This window comes from Pteropus alecto, unplaced genomic scaffold (assembly GCF_000325575.1).
Source record: "Pteropus alecto unplaced genomic scaffold, ASM32557v1 scaffold45, whole genome shotgun sequence".
Lineage (NCBI taxonomy): Eukaryota > Metazoa > Chordata > Mammalia > Chiroptera > Pteropodidae > Pteropus > Pteropus alecto.
In genome coordinates, this window is record NW_006442491.1 from 2,418,403 (window position 1) to 2,438,112 (window position 19,710).

Here is a 19,710-nt window from a genome sequence, read left to right on the forward strand (position 1 = left end):
TTCTGAGTTCATATATTTTGTTTTCTTTTTCCTTTCTAACTTAAGTGATATCATGTGAAGAGACATGGTTGTGAAGTGGGACATATTTATTCCTGGAATCTCAGGACTGATAGACAGTTAGTACACACATACCAAAAAAAAACAGTTCTAGTCAGTTACTTGTATCTTAGAGGCCTGTCTTTCCACCTCTGGGCCTTTTTCCAGGTGAAAGGCATGACCAAGGCAGATGGCTAGGTGAGCAGACAGGCCAAGAAGGAAAAATGATCTTCCTCAGAAAGTTCCCACAGGCTATGAGGGGAAAAAAAAAAAGCTTCAAAAGTACATTGAAGTCAATAGTATACGTATTGAAAAAATAAAGTTTGTTTGGAATCCTGACACATCATATACCATAAAATGTGGTTCTAATACTCTGCTTCCCTCAAGGCAGTTACTTCACAGGGAAGTGAACAACTCAGGTCCAGGGCAGTTCTTGGTGGGTTGTGGCGGGCTCCTCTTGGTTTGTACCTTCAGACCTTGTTGGCTTAGCGTTCTGTGGAAATGCAGTTAGGGACCTAACAGGTTGGTGATTGGGACAACTTTCCGTTCTTTGCAAGTTAAAAGAAAACAGCTGATTAGAAGCAGCAAGGCTGGGGACTGTCAGCAGCAGATATGAAAAGCAGCTGGAAGAGTGAGCAGACAGAGTAGACACATAAAATTGTTATGAAGTAAACAAGAGACGTGGAGGAATAGACCGTCTAGGTCTGTTTGGTGTCAGACAAAATAGTCCTATAAGGCTTAATAGCCTTTGAAAGCTTGCAACTTTTTAGTATATAAAAGGGAGAATTTCTGTTGAAGAAAATGTTTTGCAGTGACCCTGGGTGATTCAACCTGGGTTGAGGTGTAGACATCAGGCTCCTTAGGTCTTCTAGCAAACAGAATAAGCTTGCTTTTGTGGTGGAATCAATTCCCACCCTTTTCTTCTCCCCAGCCCCATTTTAGTAGTTGAATAAGTTTCAGGAGAAAATTTAAGGCCTTGATGTAATCTTTAGGATACTTGGAGTAGCTGAGTTGAAGACCCCTTGAAAAGAATGCCACTTGAGTGATATGCAGTGCTCATAATGACTGAGCTCATAATGACTGTTAAATGCCCTGCACTTAGAAGATTTGTTTCATTGAGCAAGAGCGCCACACAGGTCCCTTTTGAGCTCCTACCCTCTGAATGATTCCTGCTATGTCAGCTGTTTACTTGCCTGTAGGTAATTGTGATTTCTAGCTATTAGTTATCTCACACTTTGATTCTTCCATTGTGCCAGGTGAAAGTGTCAGCAGTGACACAGCTCTGGGCTATAACAGCGAGGCAGAGCTGTCCATGAGCCCATGGCAGACCTGTGAGGAGGATGCAGAACTAAACACTCCTACAGATGTTGTGGCTGACTCTGATGCCCGCCATTGGTTACAACTGAGTCCCACTGATGCTTCAAACTTAACAGGTAACTGTGTCTTTGAAAAGGAGGCACTAGTACTAACAGTTGAGAGATCCTAGAGTTTCCTAATTGAAAGAACTCTGGGGAGTTGATGATGCAAGTGCCGCCTCCAACCAAATTGGTCGTGGCAGACCCAACTACCGGTTCATAATCAGTGGTGAATTCTGAGCCGTGTATGGAGAGGGTTCTAAAAAAGTGGCCAGATAGCGGAGGAAGCATGCCATGCCTACAGCCACTGTCCACCACAGGAGGAAGTGATGATCCTTCAAGCCTTTGTCATCCCTCACCAAATTTGCTTTACTCTGGAAACAAGTGATTTATCCACCTTACAAAGGTTATCAATCCAGGATAAGTTTAAGATTTCGATTAGCTTACTGATTAATTTTTTTTTGAAATTTTACTATGAAATACTTGATACATATAAAATAAGTTGTGACATATTTGTAAGTTATAGGCTACAATAATAAAGTGAGCACCAGTGAGCCTACAACACAACTTAAAAAAATAGAACAGCTCCTAAACAAGCGAGGTTTCCTATAGCGCCTTCTTAAGTTTCTCTCTTCCTCCTGTCATCCTGTGACCCTATCTCAAAAATTTATATAATAACTCCCTTGATTTCTTTATAATTTTACCACATATATCTGTGTCCTCAAGTAATCAAATATATCGTATTTTTAAACTTATAAAAAATGGTGTCATACTCTGTATCTTTGCACTTTTTCTCCCCTAAACATTGTATTTCTAAGATTCATGCATGGGCTATAGAGCCAAACTTTTTGGGTCTTCCTTCAGGCTCTGCCAAGACATTGCTGGGTGGCTTTGAGCAAGTCACTTAATCTCTCTGTCCTTCAACCTCTTTTATGTAAAATAGGGATATTAGTCTCTACTAAAGGTTATTGGAGGAATAATTGAATGAACATATAAGGGTAGTGCACAGAATAGTGTGTGTGGAAGCACTCTGCAGTTTTAGCTCTTCACATGCACGCAGACATACACATGCACATGCACATTGGTTGACCCTTGGTATGCAAGCCTCATAAAGGCTCAGCTCTCTTACCTGTGTGACAGGGCTGATGAGAATGGAAACACCAAAGAGGAGTTGGATATTTGTTTTGCTTTGTTTGTTAAGTGTCAGGAAAGACGTGTTCTGAGGAACTCACTGTGGGAAATGCTGACCACAGCCAAGTCCTTCCTGGTCTACCATAGTCATGTTTACATGTAGATATCTTTCATGAAAACAAGCTATAAAGTATATGTGTTTAATAAAAATGTTATTAAAATGCTAAAAAATTATTTTAAAATTATAAATAAAGGCAAATGTTTTACCTTAGTTTTTTTTTTTAACCCAGCAAACTTTTGTTTTTATTATAATATAAAATTTAATCAAAGTCTCTAATATTTTGGAAATTCTTGATGCAGTAACATTAAAACTTAATAAAATTTACATAGAAAAATGGATTCGATAAAATCTTTTATCTGTAAGATAGGTAAAACCAAGAAGTATGATCTTAATATGTATTTAATATGTGCATATTTTAATTAAGAATAGAATAATAAACAAAGAAAAACAGACCAGTTGGCTATAAGTGAATAATGTATTGCCTTATAATGCTGTAGTGCTGTCCTTAAAAGACAGTGGACATTTTTGGTCTGTGTATTCAAAACTGCCAGTGGTAGAAGCCTTGCAAAGGCAATGAGAAAATGGTTGTCAAAATCATGTGCTTAGTTTTATAAATTATTTGGTATCAATATGTACTTCTCAAATTTTGTGTTCTTTTTAAAGTGATTTAAAATTCTTTATATACATATATATAATTATAGATAATCATTTTGAATAATAACATTTTAAATTTATATGAGATTTAACAGTTTACAAAGAACTTTGAATCCTCTTTGATTCCATATGGTAAGCAGGTCAAGTCTTACAAATTCTGTTTTAGAGATGGGAAAACTGAGACCCAGGGAGATCTAGTTGTCTAGCTAGATGATAAGTGCCAGAGTTGGTACCAGTTTTTAAAGTGTTTAGTCTCCAGATGCAGTGTTATGTGTACTCCTTTCCACTATGTTGCTGTTAAAATTACAGCTGTAAAACCCTTCAAACTATTTGAGAATCACTAATGTATTTATGGAATAAATAGCTTCTTTGGGCCCAATATACAGACTACCCAAGAGAAACTTATTGTTGTGGTACTATTGAAGGCAGTACTGCACCTTCAACAAGTTGACTTATTTAAACAAAAACTAGTTTTAATTATTTTTATTGAAAAGAAAGACAATTGGGTGATTACTTTTTTTGTCCGTCCTTTGGAAAGATTAGTTTTGATCTCATTTCAAAGTATACGTGGGACAGCTCGCTTTAATAAACTTGCGTGAGGTAATTTTATATGATACACTCTCTGTTGTGATTAACTCCTCTAAATAGTTAGTTCTTCTTTGAAATACTAATATAAGTCAGTACACTCAGTTCAATAGTTCACCTTGTCATCTGTGAAAAGGAGAAACTGTAATATGGTAAGGTTTAAGGATTATCACAGTTCTGAATTTAACTTTCTTTTCTTAAGAGAACAATTTCTTTATAAATGTACAAAACAAAACAAAACAAAAACAAAAACAAAAAAACCCCTGCATGTTAGCCTGACCTTTAGGACACACAAAGAAAATGATCAAATAATTTCAGTATATCTCTGTTTCTCATTGAATAATCCTACCAACAGTTATCAAATGCTTAGAACAATAAACCCCTTCTAAAATCTCAAATTCCTTCATGACTGGCAAGCTAACAATTTAGTTTTATATTTGCTTTCTTATTTAAATCATTTCATGTTTGCTGAAAATAACAGCTAATTTATTGTGCTTTGTTTCAAAATGTGCCTGGCATTTGTTTTAATCAGGTCCAGTAATACATGCAGAAATGGAAATGATCGTCATGAAGGAAGAAATTTATACTCACAGGTGCCTAGAAACAGGAGGCGTGGGGTTACACAGGGGAGGATTGTTTGGTCAGGAGGCAAAGGGAAAGGGGAAAGCATGGGCAACAGCCTTTGTTGTCATTTCCATGAGAAAGGCAAAGCAAGACAGGGTAAGCAGATTTAGGATTGGCTAGTCTGAACAATTTCAGCAAACTCTGGAGCATAGATGCTGTCCCTGGTTGCTCTGTACCTGGCCCTGGAGTGACTATGGCAGGTGAGTATATTAGCTTGATGTGGAAGAGCTGGATAAAGGAGGTAGCTGGGAGGTACAGCTGTGGATTGGGTAGTTTGCATATGAAAGGTACACTTCCTGGTTAAGCTGTTTACTATCTCTAAGAATTAGTAGTTATCCATGGAGGGGCAGTCCCTTCCTGGTCTGGAGGCACCAAATGCCAGAGCATCAGGAATACAGAAAATAAAGAAATATTGTTAATATATGCATAAATTTTGTTCTGTTGAGGTAATGATTTTGAGGAATATTTATGATTCTATAGCTAAGAATCAGTATTACTGCTGATTCCCATTTAGCGAATAAGCTTACAAACCAGAAATATTTATTTTGATGCTGTAAGAAATAAAAAGATGAATAAGTCATAGCCACAGTTGACTTAAGAGATTATCAAGAGGACAGAAGACATCCTGATAATGACAACTAATGTGATAAGTGCTATGAAATTTATTTAAAGAAAGTTTTAATCACAGGGGTAGACAAGTAGACTAGTAGAATGTGTTATAAAATACATAACTGAATCCATAAAGGCACAGAATCATGATATTATGAAAGAAGTGGCATTCTGGATCTGGCAAGGAAAGGATTTATTATTTAACAATGCCCGTGGGACAAGTATTTAGCCATATGGGAAAAAAATGAAATGCAATCCCTACCTCACACCATGCTCATAGTCATTTCCACATGGGTAAAATACTTAAATATGAAAAAGAAATTCTAAAAACTTTTAGAAGAAAATATTTTCTAAAAAATGTCTAAGACCTTAGGATGGGGAAGGTTTTCTTAAATGAAATTTTTAAAAAATTGATTAGAAAAGTATCAATTATGAATTCAACTTCAGCGTAATTAAAACTTTCTTTATCAGAGAAACTAAGAATTCTGAAGGGTGGCAAAACCTTAAAGAGTAAAAGCCAGCTTTGGTGCTCTTTCCTTTCCAGGTTCCTGTCAGGTCAGTGATAGGTTTTAAGATAAGGTTTAGTAAGAAATGATGGCTAACATTTTGTTTTAGTGGGAGGGGTTCAGTGGTCTTCTCCCACTGGGATATAAGCTTGGTTGTGTTCAGAACTGATTCTTAGCTCCTAGAATGATACATGGCAGGAGAGGAACATTCAGTAAATACTTGAATCAGTGAATGAATAAGCTTTAAGTTGCAGGCTACTGTTTTATTTAGTGAATACAGAGATTATATTTTGACCCTTTTTAATAATAAAAGATTATATTTTGACCCTTTTTAATCTTACATTTGATAATGTAAGATTAAGTTTCAAAATCTTTTTTTAGTTATTATATTTATCACAGCCCTGCCTCCAAATGCTGTTATAGAAATCCTTTTACTACTTCTGCTTTTAATTATAGCTCTGCATGTGAGTTACATTCACAGTTACCTACTACCAAAGCTGTTTTTGCGGGAATGGTTTGTCAGTGTTGTCTACCACTAGACACATTTTTGGAATTTTCATCAGGCTTTGATCTGCTCTGAAGACATGAAATATTATAAAGAAAAATAACAATGATAACTACCATAGGATTAGTTGCTCACCTTCTGAAATCTTTAAAATGAACAACAACAACACCGAAAAGCAGATGAGGAAGGAGAGGAGGGTCAGGCTGTAATGGTGGCCAACAGAATGCCAGCCAACCTGCTACCTCTCCCTTTGGATCTTCAAAGTCCAGGCCTGATTTTTTTGGTACCAGAATTAAGGTTTCCAATCGAGCCTTTCGGTTTGTGCCTTTAGATTTCAAGTGAAAAGGGAAATTTATTTCCAAAGTGCCAGCTATATTTCTTCAACATTCTACCAAGCCTACATAAAATTGCTCCTATGTGAAATCGTCATTTGGTCATAAGTGCCTATTTTACCAATTACCAAGATTTAGTTAATGGCTAAAATCCTTTGCATGTTTGCAGAGTTACAAACTTTATATTACTCTGTTAAAATCATATATATATTTGGAGAAAGATAATTTATTTACTGTCAAGGGTTCCCAGTTAAATTAAAAAAAAAAATTTAAATACCCCTTTACCATTTAGTAATAAATAAATGAAAAGATACTAGGCTAGCATACTAGTTCACTCATGAAAAAGAAAATAAAACTAAATATTTGGTGTTTTTAGGGTGAACATGAAAATTTCTGAAATCTCTCAAATCCCCATTTTTAATTAAATACTGCTTCACTGTGGAACCATCTACATGTAAAATGTCAGCATCTGTTCTGTTACTTATGCCACGAGTAGAATAATTTTGGGTAAAAACATTTCAACTCATTAAAAAAATTTTGTCATGGTAATATTGAGTGTGCCATCATTTCAAATACTTCAAAAAGATGCACCATATTTTGATAATGTTGGGATATGTCACCTAAGATTTTATCATTGAGGTATAAATTTTTCAGAGAGCAAAATAGTATTGAAGCATTTTACACATGGAGTCCTTTCATAACTGAGAATGTGTTAGGTCGCAGGTGCCATGGAGTTGCAGGTGATGAGGTGCCTGACCGACGTTTACTTAGAGTTGCTATTCAAGCACAAGTCCAGGGTGATTGGAATGCTGGGGCTAACCCTATTTTGGACGGCTGCATATTCCGGGTTGGGGTAGGGGATGCAACAAAACTATAAATCATCTAATCCTCTTACATTTTTTACCTTTCAAGGGATTAAAGACATCATGGCATTCTTCATGAGAAAAATAAATACCATATTATGCTGTGTCTTCACTTGGGGACTTACATTGGTTTATAAACATTCATTAAAGCTTCAGCATACCTTCTCAGACTGACAGATGCTTGGTATTGCACTTACCTTACTAAGTAAACATTAGGAGAATGAGTCTCTCTTCAGAGAACTTAGAGGCCCATAATTAGCCTTTTGTTCTCTATAACTCCTGTCTTTTAGATATACTATTTAGGAGTTCCATTTTGAATTGGATCTGTACCTTTTATTGTGTCTCCTCAGTAGAGTATGATACTTACGTGGGAAATACAGATGAGTTTTTCCTTTAAGAAGTAACAGTGTTTCTGTTTGGATAAGGCCATTCCATGACACGGTGTGCCATCTTTATTAACTCTTTTGTTTCGGTGTCTTGGGATCTTTTAATGTCTAGTATTAGCTGTCTTGGGTGCAGTGTTGGGGGATATAGACCATTCTTGGATCTGCCGTGACTCTTGTCAGATTCACTTCTTGCTTCTTATTGTTTCCTGTCATTCCTCTACTTGACTTCCTTACATCCACAAATGGTGCTTCAATTTCTTGGATTAGATAGGCCTTAAAAACACCAATACCATATATACTCAAAATGTCACACAGTGGGGGTTGATAATTACCTAGAAATCAGTTTGCCTTTGTTTGTTTAGAAAATTTGTGAGGAATAGAACTTTGAGAACATCGTGTTAGTAACAAATGGTGTAAGAAAATAAAGAAAGGGTATTAGTGATAGAGATAGAACACAACTTTTAAAACTCTGCAAAGAATCAAAAGAGAAGCACAACAAAGAAGATACAAATTAAGTAAATAAATAAATTGATAGATAGGAAGAAAGAGACACATGTCTAGTTATCCATATGTCAGTCACATTAAAGCAGAAAACATTTATTAGTGACTGCAGTAATTCTGAATTTATATGAACTTCATACCCCCAGATATATGAAGGAAAATTTGACAGAATTATAAGGAACTACTGATAAAGCCGAATTCATAGTATAAAATTTTAATATCAACTCAATAATTGATAAGTTAAGCAAAAATAGAGAAGACTGACTTAATACCATTAATCTTGATTGAATGGAAATATTTGTGTGTTGAATGGAGATATTTTATATGTACATATATATATAAGAAATTTTGAACTTAATTAAAATATACAAGTGATTTTTTAAAAGTACATGAACTTTTACAGAAATTGATGAGCTAGATCTTTAAGCAAGTCTCAGCAAATGTCATTATTTGAAACTATATTTATCTTCTGTGAATATGATGAAGTAAATTAAGAACAAATGGATAATAAAACAAAAATACATTAAGAAACTAAAAACTGCACTTCAAATAAATTGTCCAAAAATAAATTAAATTAGAAATTAGAAAATATTTCAAACTGATTTACAGTGAAAACTACATATCAAAAGTTCTAAAATGTAAGCTGAAGACTTATATGGAGGAAAATGTATGGCCTTAGGTGTGTATATTAGAAGAGAAAAATATTGATCTATGAGTCCTATTAAAAAATTAGGAAAATAATGGCGGAATAATGTATAGATGTCAATAAAAAAGGAACTTAGAAAGCTAAGCGCATACACAAATATGATAGAAAGCAATAGAGAAGACAATCAAAAACCACTCTAAAAACATTAATAAAATAGATTAAGAGGCAAGATTGATCAAGGAAAAAATATTGGGGTGATGAGGGGAAAAGAACTACAAAAACTGTATAAATTTTTAAATAATATAGTCGATTAATTTTAAAATATTTGTAAAAATAAAGGACAATTACTGGTTTTACTGAAACTTCAAATAAAGAAGAAACTCTTTTCCAACTGGCTCCAGACACTAGAAAGAAAGCTTCCTAACTTCTGTTATCTAATTTGTGTTACCTTGATAATGAAATCAGATAGAGTGCATATTAAAAAAGGAAAATTAGAGTCCATATTACTTAAAAGCATATAAGCAAAAATCCTATATAAAGCATTAGCAAACAAAATCTAAGAATATTGGGAAGGGATCATATATCAGAACTAAGAGAAGTTCATTCCAGGATCAGAAATACAAAAAAATAGTTAATCATGAGAAAAAATCACATAAATTTCAATTAAAGAACACGCTACAAAATATATGATCACTGCTCCTTGAAACTGTCTATGTCATCCAAAACAAAGTCTGAGAAATAGCCAAGAGGAGGCTTAGGAAACATGACAGTTAAATGTAATGTGATATCTTAGATGGAATCCTGGAACAGAAAAAAGACATTAAGTTAAAAACTAAAGCAATCTGAATAAGTGTGGACTTTCTAATAATGTTTCAATATTGGTTCATTAATTTTAACACATGTACCATACTTATGTAAGATTTTAGTAATAGGGAAAAGTCAACGTGAAGTATATGAGAACTCTCTATACTATCTTAATGATTTTTTATAAGTCTAAAATTATAAAATCTAAGTTTATTTTTTAAAAAGTAATTCAGGAAAAAACGTCAAATAGAAAATAAGGGCATTAAAACTAAACAAAAGTGATAAAACAAGAATATGAAATAAGTGACTTTTGAAAGTGGGCTAAAGAAATGAGTGACAAAGGCATTTAAAAAATTATATTAATACATATGCAGTCAGAAATAGAATGGACAAACACAAATAGCCCCAGTTTTCCACAAAATGCCACTTGAGCCACATTAATGGATTTGCGTTAAATTAGATGTGAATTGACAAGGACAAAGATGGCAGGAGAAGCAGTAGCAACCAACTTATTTTTTTAAAAAATGAAAACCAAAAGGTTTTATTTTCAAAGTTAAAGATCAAAGTATTTAAGACCTCTTTGGTATTCTTTAAAACATTTTTTTAGTTTTCAATTATAGTTGGCATACAATATTATATTAGTTTCAGGTGTATGACATAGTAATTAGACATATATCTTACAGAGTGAGCGCCCTGATGAATCTGACACTACACATACTATTACAATATTATTGACTGTATTCTCTGTGCTATATTTTACATCCCCATGACTATTTTGTCACTACCAATTTGTACTTCTTAATTCTTTCCCCTTTTCCCCCTACCCGTCAGCACCCCTCCCATCTCTGTATCTATGTTCTCTGTATCTATGAGTTGGTTTCTGTTTTGTTCTATTTTTTTTTTTTTTAGATTCCACATATAAGTGAAATGATATAGAATTTGTCTTTCTCTGTCTGACTTATTAGCATAATACCTGCTAGGCCCATCCATGTTATTGCAGATGGCAAGATTTCATTCTTTTTATGGCTGAGTAATATTCTATTGTATATATGTACCATTCTTCTTTATCCATTCATCTAATGATGGACATTTAGGTTGCTTCCATACCTTGGCTACTGTAAATAATACTGCAGTGAATATATGGATGCACATGTCCCTTCAAAGTAGTGTTTTGGGTTTCTTTGAATAAATACCCAGAAGCGGAATTACGGAGTCCTTTGTCTCTTGATACAGGCTTTGTTTTAAAGTCTATTTTGTCTAGTATAAATATTGGTACCCCAGCTTTTTTTTATCCTTTCTATTTCCATTTTCATGAAATATCTTTTCCATTCCTTTACTCTCAGTCTGTGTGTGTCTTTGATCTGAAGTGAGTCTCTTGTAGGCAACATATGTAAAGGTTTTATGTTCTTATTCATTCAGCCACCCTATGTCTTTTGATTGGAGCATTTAATCCACTTACATTTAAAGTAATTGTTGATATATAATGTATTGCCATTTTATTATTCATATTTTTAATCTTTTTTTTTTCTTCTTAAAGAAATCCCTTTAACATTTTTGTAATACTAGTTGGGTGGTGATGAACTCCTTTAGCTTGTTCTTTTCTGGGAAGCTCTTTATCTGTCCTTTGATTCTAAATGATAATTTTTCTGGGTAGAGTAATCTTGGTTGTAGTCCTTACTTTTCACCACTTTGAATATTTCTTGCCTATCCTTTCTGGCCTGCAATGTTTCTGTTGAGAAATCAGTTGACAGTCTTATGAGAGCTCTCTTGTAGTAACTAATTGCTTTTCTCTTGGCTGCTTTTAAAATTCTCTCTTTGTCTTTCACCTTTGGCATTTTAATTATGATGTGTCTTGGTGTGGGCCTCTTTGAGTTGATCTTGTTTGGGATTCTCTGTGCTTCCGGGGCTTGTATGCCTCTTTCCTTCACCAGGCTAGGTAGAAGCTTCCTGTCATTATTTTTTCAAATAGGTTTTCAATTCCTTGCTCTCTCTCTTTTCCTTCTGGTACCCCTATGATGTTAATGTTGATATACTTGATGTCCCAGAGGCCCCTTAAACTCCTCGTATATTTGGATTTTTTTTTCTTTTTGCTATCCTGATCGGATGTTTTCTGTTACCTTATCTTACAAATCACTGATTTAATCCTCTGCTTCATCTAAACATCTAATCTCTCTAATGTATTCATTTCAGTTACTATATTCTTCTTTTATGACTGGTTCTTTTTTATGTTTTCTATCTCCATTTTTATGTTTCCTATCTCTTTGTCGAAGTTCTCACCGAGATCACTGAGCACCCTTATAACCAGTGTTTTGAACTCTGGATCTGGTAGATTGTCTCCATTGTGTTGAGGTTTTTTTCTAGAGCTTTTTTTTCTTCTTTCATTTCGAACATGTTTCTTTGTTTCCTCATGTGGCTGCTTCCTTATGTTTGTTTTTATATATTAGGTAAAGCTGCTATGTCTCCTGATCTTAGTTGAGTGGCCTTATGTAGTAGGTATCCTGTGGGGCTCAGTGGTACAGTCTCCCTGGTCACCTGATCCGGATGTTCCAGGTGTGTTTCTTGTGTGGGTCATGTGTGCCTTCCTGTTAAAATTGAGCCTTGATTGCTGTTGGCATGTCTGTGGGAAGGATTAATCCTCAGGCTAATTGGTCATGAGGACTGGCTGTGACTATAGTGAAGAAGCTGTTGTGCAGAGCCTGACCCTACAGAGCAGGATTTAGTTTAGCAGGGCTCCGGTGCCTGCTTAGTTTGCCCTTTGGGTATGTTGTTTGTGGAGGTAGTTGGGTGATTCTCTGGTGTTGTCAGAAGCTAGCCACTGGGAATGTTGGCTCTGGGACCTTTTTGGAGGGGCTCTTGTGCAAGCCAAGGTCAGCTGCTGCCTGTGCCCTGCCTGTGGCCACTTGGTATGTGCTACAAAGTCATCTACTGGCAGTTGCCACTTGCACTGGGCTTGGAGATACCTGGGAGAGGTTAAGCTGCAAACTAAGCCTGGTTTCCACTAGTGCAGGGCATAGGGCTACTTAGAAAGGGGTACAGGGCATGCTGAGGCCAGATGCTGCTTGTTTTGGGTTTATGTACTCTCTGAGCAGGAGAGAGTCTTCTTCCTGGAATATGAGTTCTAGAAAAAACAAATAAATCTCTCTGTCTCTCTGTCTCTCTCTGTCTCTCTATCTCTCTCCTGCCCCCCCCCCTTTCCACCCCCTCCCCCCCATCTCCTCTCCATCTCTTTCTCCATCTTTCTATCTATATCTATGCTTAAAGTTCTTTGAGAAGTTTTAGGAAGGTCTACAACATGAGCCAAGACTGGCTGTTTGTATGGAAAAGCCACTGGAAGCAGCTTGGTGGGCATGCTAGTTGGGAGTGTGGGGTCTCAGGAAGTAACCAGGGTGGGATGAATGTTGTTTGCCAGGTAGATGGAGATTCAGACTTGTTTACTGCCTGTACCTGCAGGCTGGGTTTGGGGAGGGCTCAACAAAGTAACAATGGCTTCTGCCAGCACTTCTGTCTGGGAGAAAGCTGCCCCTCCGGCCCTCTCCCTGAAGCCAGACAATTCAGTTCCTTGTGTATATACCTGACGCCTTTCGAGCTGCTGTACCACTGGTGGAGCTCAGAGCAAGTGAGTGTTAGCAAATAAGTTCATGTGTGGGCCCTTTAAGAGGAGCATCTGGGACTCCAGCAGCCTCTTGTCTCACTCAGCCACAATCTACACTGGTTTTCACAGCCAGAAGTTATGGGGAATTCTCTTCCCAGCACTAGAACTCTGGGCTAGGGAGCCTGGTGTGGGGCTGGGACCCCTCGCTCCTCAGGGAGAACCTGTGCAGCTGAGATATGCCTCCCTATTTTTTAACTGCCACATGTGGATATGGGACCAGCCTATTCCAAGTCTCCACCCCTTTTACCAGTCTTGAGATAGCTTCTTTTGTACGTCCTTAGTTACAAGACTTCTGATCAGCTAGACTTCAGGCGATTTTCATTGATGGTTGTTTTGTATTTTAGTTGTAATTATGATGTGGTTTTGGGAGGGTGCAAGCACAGCATTTACCAACTTACTCCTCCATCTTGACTGGAAGCTGTAACCCACTTTTAGAAGTTGCAGATAGGTGATGTATAGGACTTGGCAGATCTGAGAACACAAAATCCTTTGTCAGTAGTGGAGAAAGCCGGGAAGCAACCTGACTTTGGTTATTACAAGTTTCCTAAAAGAGTTAGAAAATTTCCTACACAAAGTAGGTATGGAAGTAGGAGGTAATGATGGAGCTTAAAACATGAATACTGTAAGTGTATTTAAGAAGTAGTTAGAACCTCACAATAGAAGATGGAAAGAGTAAATTAGTTGGTTTCTGGCTTGGAGTCACCAGTGCATGGATGAATATAGAGGTACTGTCTTGGAGACAAAGGAACTAAAGGTTTACATACCCACTGATAGAAGAGTCTTCCTCTTGGAATTTGAATTCTAGAAAAAAACCCAAAACGTTGTCTGTCCGTCCGTCCATCCATCCATCCATGTATATGTGAGGATCTCCAAGAATATGGTGAAACCCACCAAAGACCATGCCTGTGGACTAAGCTCCCATTCAGCATTTTTGTAGCCCATTCTTAAATTTGAGCAGATAACCAAGGCTCCCAATTATTTGAAGAAGTTTCCTAGTATGAAAATATGAGTTAGATATAAGAAAATGTGGGTGGAGTAGGGTGGAGCACATCTTAATAGAAGAGACTACAAAAAGAGAATTTTAAAACTATGTATTATATGAAACAAGGGCCAACGATATAAAAATGTACAGAGAGTACAAGAAAGAAGTTTTGGATAGTAAAAATATGACAGTAGAAATAAAATCAAGCCAACAGAAGAAAAGGAAGACGAAATTGGAGTTGAAGTATAATAAAAATCAAAAAGATGGGAAATAGGAATGGAAAGATAAGAAAATTAAGACCTATGTAAGATATTGAACCTTAAATAGGAAGTTGAGAAAGAGAAAAATTAGAGAAGGGAATTATCAATGAAATAATTAATTAAAATTTCTCAAAATTGAATATTATAGCTGAAAGGACCTAATGAATGCCAAATACAGTGGTTGAAAATAAATAATACCAAGACACATTATGAATCTTGAGAATATTAGATGCAAACACAGGATACTAAATTTTTCCAGAATTAGTAATTTTTCATTAAAAAAATTTCAAATATCAAAATGCTGCTAACTTTAAAATTACAAAGGAAACTATTGGAAAGTGTAGCAAAGCATTTCCAACACAGAATTCTGTACCTAGTCAAACTATGAATTATAAGTCAGGGACAAACTTTCAGATATGGAAGGACATGCCTCTTTCTCAGGGATTCACTAGAAAATATGATCCACAAAAGAAAGAATAAACAAATGTGTGCTGTTTTGTGGTTCTGGACTTACAAAAGAAAACTATAAACATATGTTCACACAAATACCTATATGTAAATGTTTATGGTAGCTTTATTTATAATCACTAAAAATAGGAAATTATCTAAATGTTCTTCAGCTGGTGAATGGATAAACAAAATATGACACATCCATAAAATGGAATATTAATTTTCAATAAGAAGGAACAAACTGATGCACACATCCACATGGATGAGTCTCAGATGCATTATGCTTAGTGAAAGAAACATTTTTTAAAATAGAAAAGCTACAATACTGTAGGATTCCATTTATATGACATTCTGGAAAAGGCAAAAAAATAGCAGTGGTTGTCAGGGCAAAGAATAGGAGGAGGAAACTGACTAAACGGGCACTTTTGTTATGATGAGGCTCTTCCATATCTCAGTTATGGTGGCAGTTTAAGGTGACCGTTACATCATTGTATATACATTTCTCAAAACACCTTGAATCTAAAAAGATAATATTTGTTGTATGCCAATTATACCCCCAATAAACCTGTTAAGATTAACAACCACTGCAAATGTCACTTCAGCAATAAGGCCTTCCCTGGCCACCTATTTTTCATGGGCCTGTTTCCTACCCATTCTACTCAAGTTCCCTCTCCCCTCCCTTCCTTTAGAAAACTCTTAGAAGGGTTTCCAGGAAGTGTTTTGTCATCTCTAGGTTTGTTGCCCTTTTAGTTTGAAGAATTAAAATCATTTGACCTTTCTCATTGATCTTGATTTTATATCCTTTCAAATTTTCAGCTATTTTATACTTTTCATCTTAATTATTTTACTCTGAATATAAAAATTTTCAAGCATAGGCAATTTGCATTAAAGAAAAAAAGGCTCTAATGATGAAATCAAGATTGTGTTTCTAGGGTTAACACACATGTTTTTCTCCATAGATAGCAGCGAATGCCTTGCAGATGACTGTAGTATAATTGCTGGAGGGAACCTCACTGGTTGGCACGCAGACTCTGCCGCTGTGTTGTGGCGAAGAGTCTTGGGAATCCTCGGAGATGTAAATAATATTCAGTCACCCAAAATCCATGCCAAAGTTTTTGGCTACCTATATGAACTCTGGTACAAACTAGCAAAGGTATGTCTTGCTATGTTACTTTTTATTCTAATATGGGAAAATTGACTTATCTTTTAACATGAAAACTATGTTGCAGTTCACTACTGAACATATTCTGGAAAAATAATTAGGTGTTTATACAAAGTATGATTATCAAAAATAACATATTTTGGTTATCTAATACAGAAGAGTTATTTAATGTATAAGAATATTGCTATAATATATTAAGAATAGGTTATTATTCAGTAATTTTAATTACTCTATAAAAATGGTACTGGCTTTATTGTACAAAATTTGGAAAATGTAGGACAATACTAAGAAGAACATTAACATCACCATCCTGCAAGGTAACCAATAGTAATATATAATCTTATTTCTAGGGATAAACACATTTTTACAAAAGTAGAATCTTAGAGGCCATACAATTTTCATTCTGGTTTTTGTTTTTGTTTATTACATACATTTTCCCCATGTTACTATATTTAAAAAAAAAAAAAGAAAAAACATGATTCATGTTTATACAATGTAACTTGTTGAACCATTCTTTTTCATTTGGAGTTCAGGACCTCTCCAAGCATTAACAGTCAAGGAAAAACAATGCCCTGGTTTTGTATTAAATCTAAAACCACATACAGTAAGTGAGACATAAAATTCAAAGGACAGTAGATCTCACCAAAAAAAGAAAACTTGTAAATATTATGGGTTTTCACTCAACTTTTAGGAATTTAATTGGAAACAGCTATTTGACAATGGAACACAATATTGAAATGTCATTGGGATAAACCGTCTTGCCTTTCCTAAAATTTTCCTCTTTCTGAATTAGATACGGGATAATCTAGCAATAAGCCTGGATAACCAATCTTCTCCATCTCCTCCGGTCTTGATCCCACCACTCAGAATGTTTGCATCATGGCTATTTAAGGCAAGTGGATATGTGTTTATTCCTTTATTGTAATTTCCTCTTCCTTTCTGAAATTGAGTTTTAAAAATGTAATTGCCCAAGACTGCATGTTTTGAAGACAGACGGGGTCTTACTAAAGCCAATATGTCCCACATCTCCATAAACAACTCTTATGGAAAACTGAGAAGTAAATGAAATGTCGAAATGCTGTGCATCTGGAGTTGATTAAATCTTTAAACATCATCTCCTTGGCAGGCGACAACATTGCCAAATGAATATAAGGAAGGCAAACTACAAGCCTACAAACTGATCTGTGCCATGATGACCAGACGCCAGGATGTTCTGCCAAACTCAGACTTCCTGGTGCATTTTTACCTTGTGATGCACCTGGGATTAACCAGTGAGGATCAGGTATTCTGTGACTTCTTTATCATGGTAGCCCATTATTTGGAAAGTGCATATCACTCTTTGCAGGTTAAATTGAGATTGATGAAAATATATCGGAGTGTTAAAATTCTCAGTAGTTTCAGCTCTTTTACACAAGGCAACATTGGTCTTTCAAAAACGTAAATCAGATTTTATCACATCCCTGCTCCTCCCCACTGATTTTGCATTGCACCAACCAAATTTGAATATTATTCTATGGCCTATACAGTTTAATATGATCTAACTTCTGCCTATGTTGTCAATCTCAAAAATGCTATTTCAACCACTTTTTGTTGGGATTCTTCATTAGATTTTGTTTAAAGAAAATGATTCTGGTCATTTAAAAATGTTTGAAAACTATGGTTTTAGGAATTAGGATTTTTTTTGGAAGACCTCACCCATAAATTAGGGGTCCTGACATTTCTTTATTATAAGGAATTATTTTAATTTCTTCCACAAAGAAATAGAATCAGTGGTTAAGTTGAAACAGAAAGGCCAAAGGAGCCTCTTGCGACAGCCCCTCCTTGCAGACCGAGGGTGTACAGTGTGGAATGTGGCCAGTCCCTAGACTTCCTTCCTTGTGGAAGTCCCCTGCCAGTGGGCAGAGGATGAGGAGGGGCACAGGATCACTCTGACTCTTGATTTGCTGTCTGAATATTAAGCATACAGGTGATGTGATTGGTTTGTACTTCACAGAGATTATTCTGGACTCTGGAGGATGGATTTAAAAATGTGACAATGGTAGCAAAGAGTAGGAGGCTGGGCCTGCAGACAGGGAGATTAATTAGGAAGTGGTTAAATGAATATAGATATTTAAAATGATGCGAACTAAGATGGTAGCATTGGAGAGGAGAAGAAGGAATAGGAAAGATTGAAGAAATTTTAAGCATTTAATTTTATCACTAGGTCTTCTTGACCAATTAGAGGTATGAGGAGTGTTTCAGAGTTTACCCTTTAAGTTGTGGATACTTATCAATGAACTTGAATCATTCATGGACTACAAGTAGCCATCCTATCTGTATTTCTTTTGTTCTTTATAAATGCAGAAGAGTTATTTCATTTAATGAATAAGTAGAATTAAAGAATAAAAGAATTAAAGAAATAGTAGTATTATTCAGTAATTTTAATTACTCTTTATAAAAGTGATACTGGCTTTATTGTACAAAATTTGGAAAATGTAGAAAATACTAAGACGACTATTAACATCATCATCTCATGGAATGTTTGATGCAGACACACAGAACTTTTAATAATCCTAGGATACATGTAGGTCATTCTCCTGATTAACCAGCTTTTCTTTGTTGCTTCAGAATGCACTTAAACCTTCTCAACCCTTAGGCCCTATTTAAAAATCTTGCAATATATTCCCTGATAAACACTTTGAGCTTTAATCATTGAACATTTATTAGCCATATTGACTACTGAGTTGTCAGATTTGCTCCAATTTCAGCAGCATATAAAGGTCGTCTATATATCAGGCTGGACTTAGATCCATAGTCTTGTTTATTTCCCAAATAAATGTAGAAATAGAGATGTGAAAGTAGAACTGTTTGTGCTTCGTGCTTAGATATTTTGCAGCCGTCATTGCAGGTGGAAGCATCTTTTACAGAATGATGTAACTCAGAGCATGTGGAAGATTAAGGGGTATAAATAGGCAAGAGAATTAACTCTCACAGATAATAATGAGATCCCTCAGTGACAGCCAAGAGAGGAAGGTTTAGTTAACAGCGGTACTTGAAAGCAGTGTTTTGATAAGATGTTGCAGGAAAAAAATTTACTTGGAATTAATAACTGTAGAATTTTCTAATTTAATAGAAAAAAGTTGAAGTCAGCAATAAACACTTAGTATTCCTAACATCTAGGTGTGAGTTTAGAATCTTTCTATTTTAAAGTGTGTTGGAGTGAAAATAAAACTATAAAATGAGTATATTATTAACATTTGAGAACCCAAAACATTATTTCGAAAAATAGAAATTTACAGTGTAGAAAAAGGAACTTTCAAATTTTATACCTAAAATTATTTTCTCATTTTAATGGATGCCATGTTTTTCTGTTAAGTTTGATTTTTTGTTGTTCATTGTAAAATACGTAAATCTTAAATGGTGGCCCATTGCCAGCAGTATTCCCAACGTCCAGACTTCTAAGAAAAACAGCAATATCATAAATTTCTATTTTATAATCTTCCTATTGTTTAGGCCATTAGAAGCTTGAATTTTTTCTGTATGTTTAATAAAATTGACTTTCGCTTTAACCTTAATGGTTATTGGTATGTTTTAGCAGCCCTGACTATCTGCCAAACAGAATTACTC

General features: G+C 35.4%; 1 protein-coding gene across 1 annotated transcript in view; it reads left to right on the plus strand.

Annotated features, from left to right (window-relative positions):
• RALGAPA2 (Ral GTPase activating protein catalytic alpha subunit 2) overlaps positions 1–19,710 on the plus strand; it is a 292,479-nt gene that overhangs the window by 120,128 nt on the left and 152,641 nt on the right. Inside the window, exons 20-23 of the mRNA XM_015596875.2 lie at positions 1,293–1,469; positions 15,902–16,095; positions 16,898–16,996; positions 17,231–17,386. Coding sequence (XP_015452361.1) covers positions 1,293–1,469; positions 15,902–16,095; positions 16,898–16,996; positions 17,231–17,386 — 626 coding nt within the window. The remainder of the gene's footprint in view (positions 1–1,292; positions 1,470–15,901; positions 16,096–16,897; positions 16,997–17,230; positions 17,387–19,710) is intronic.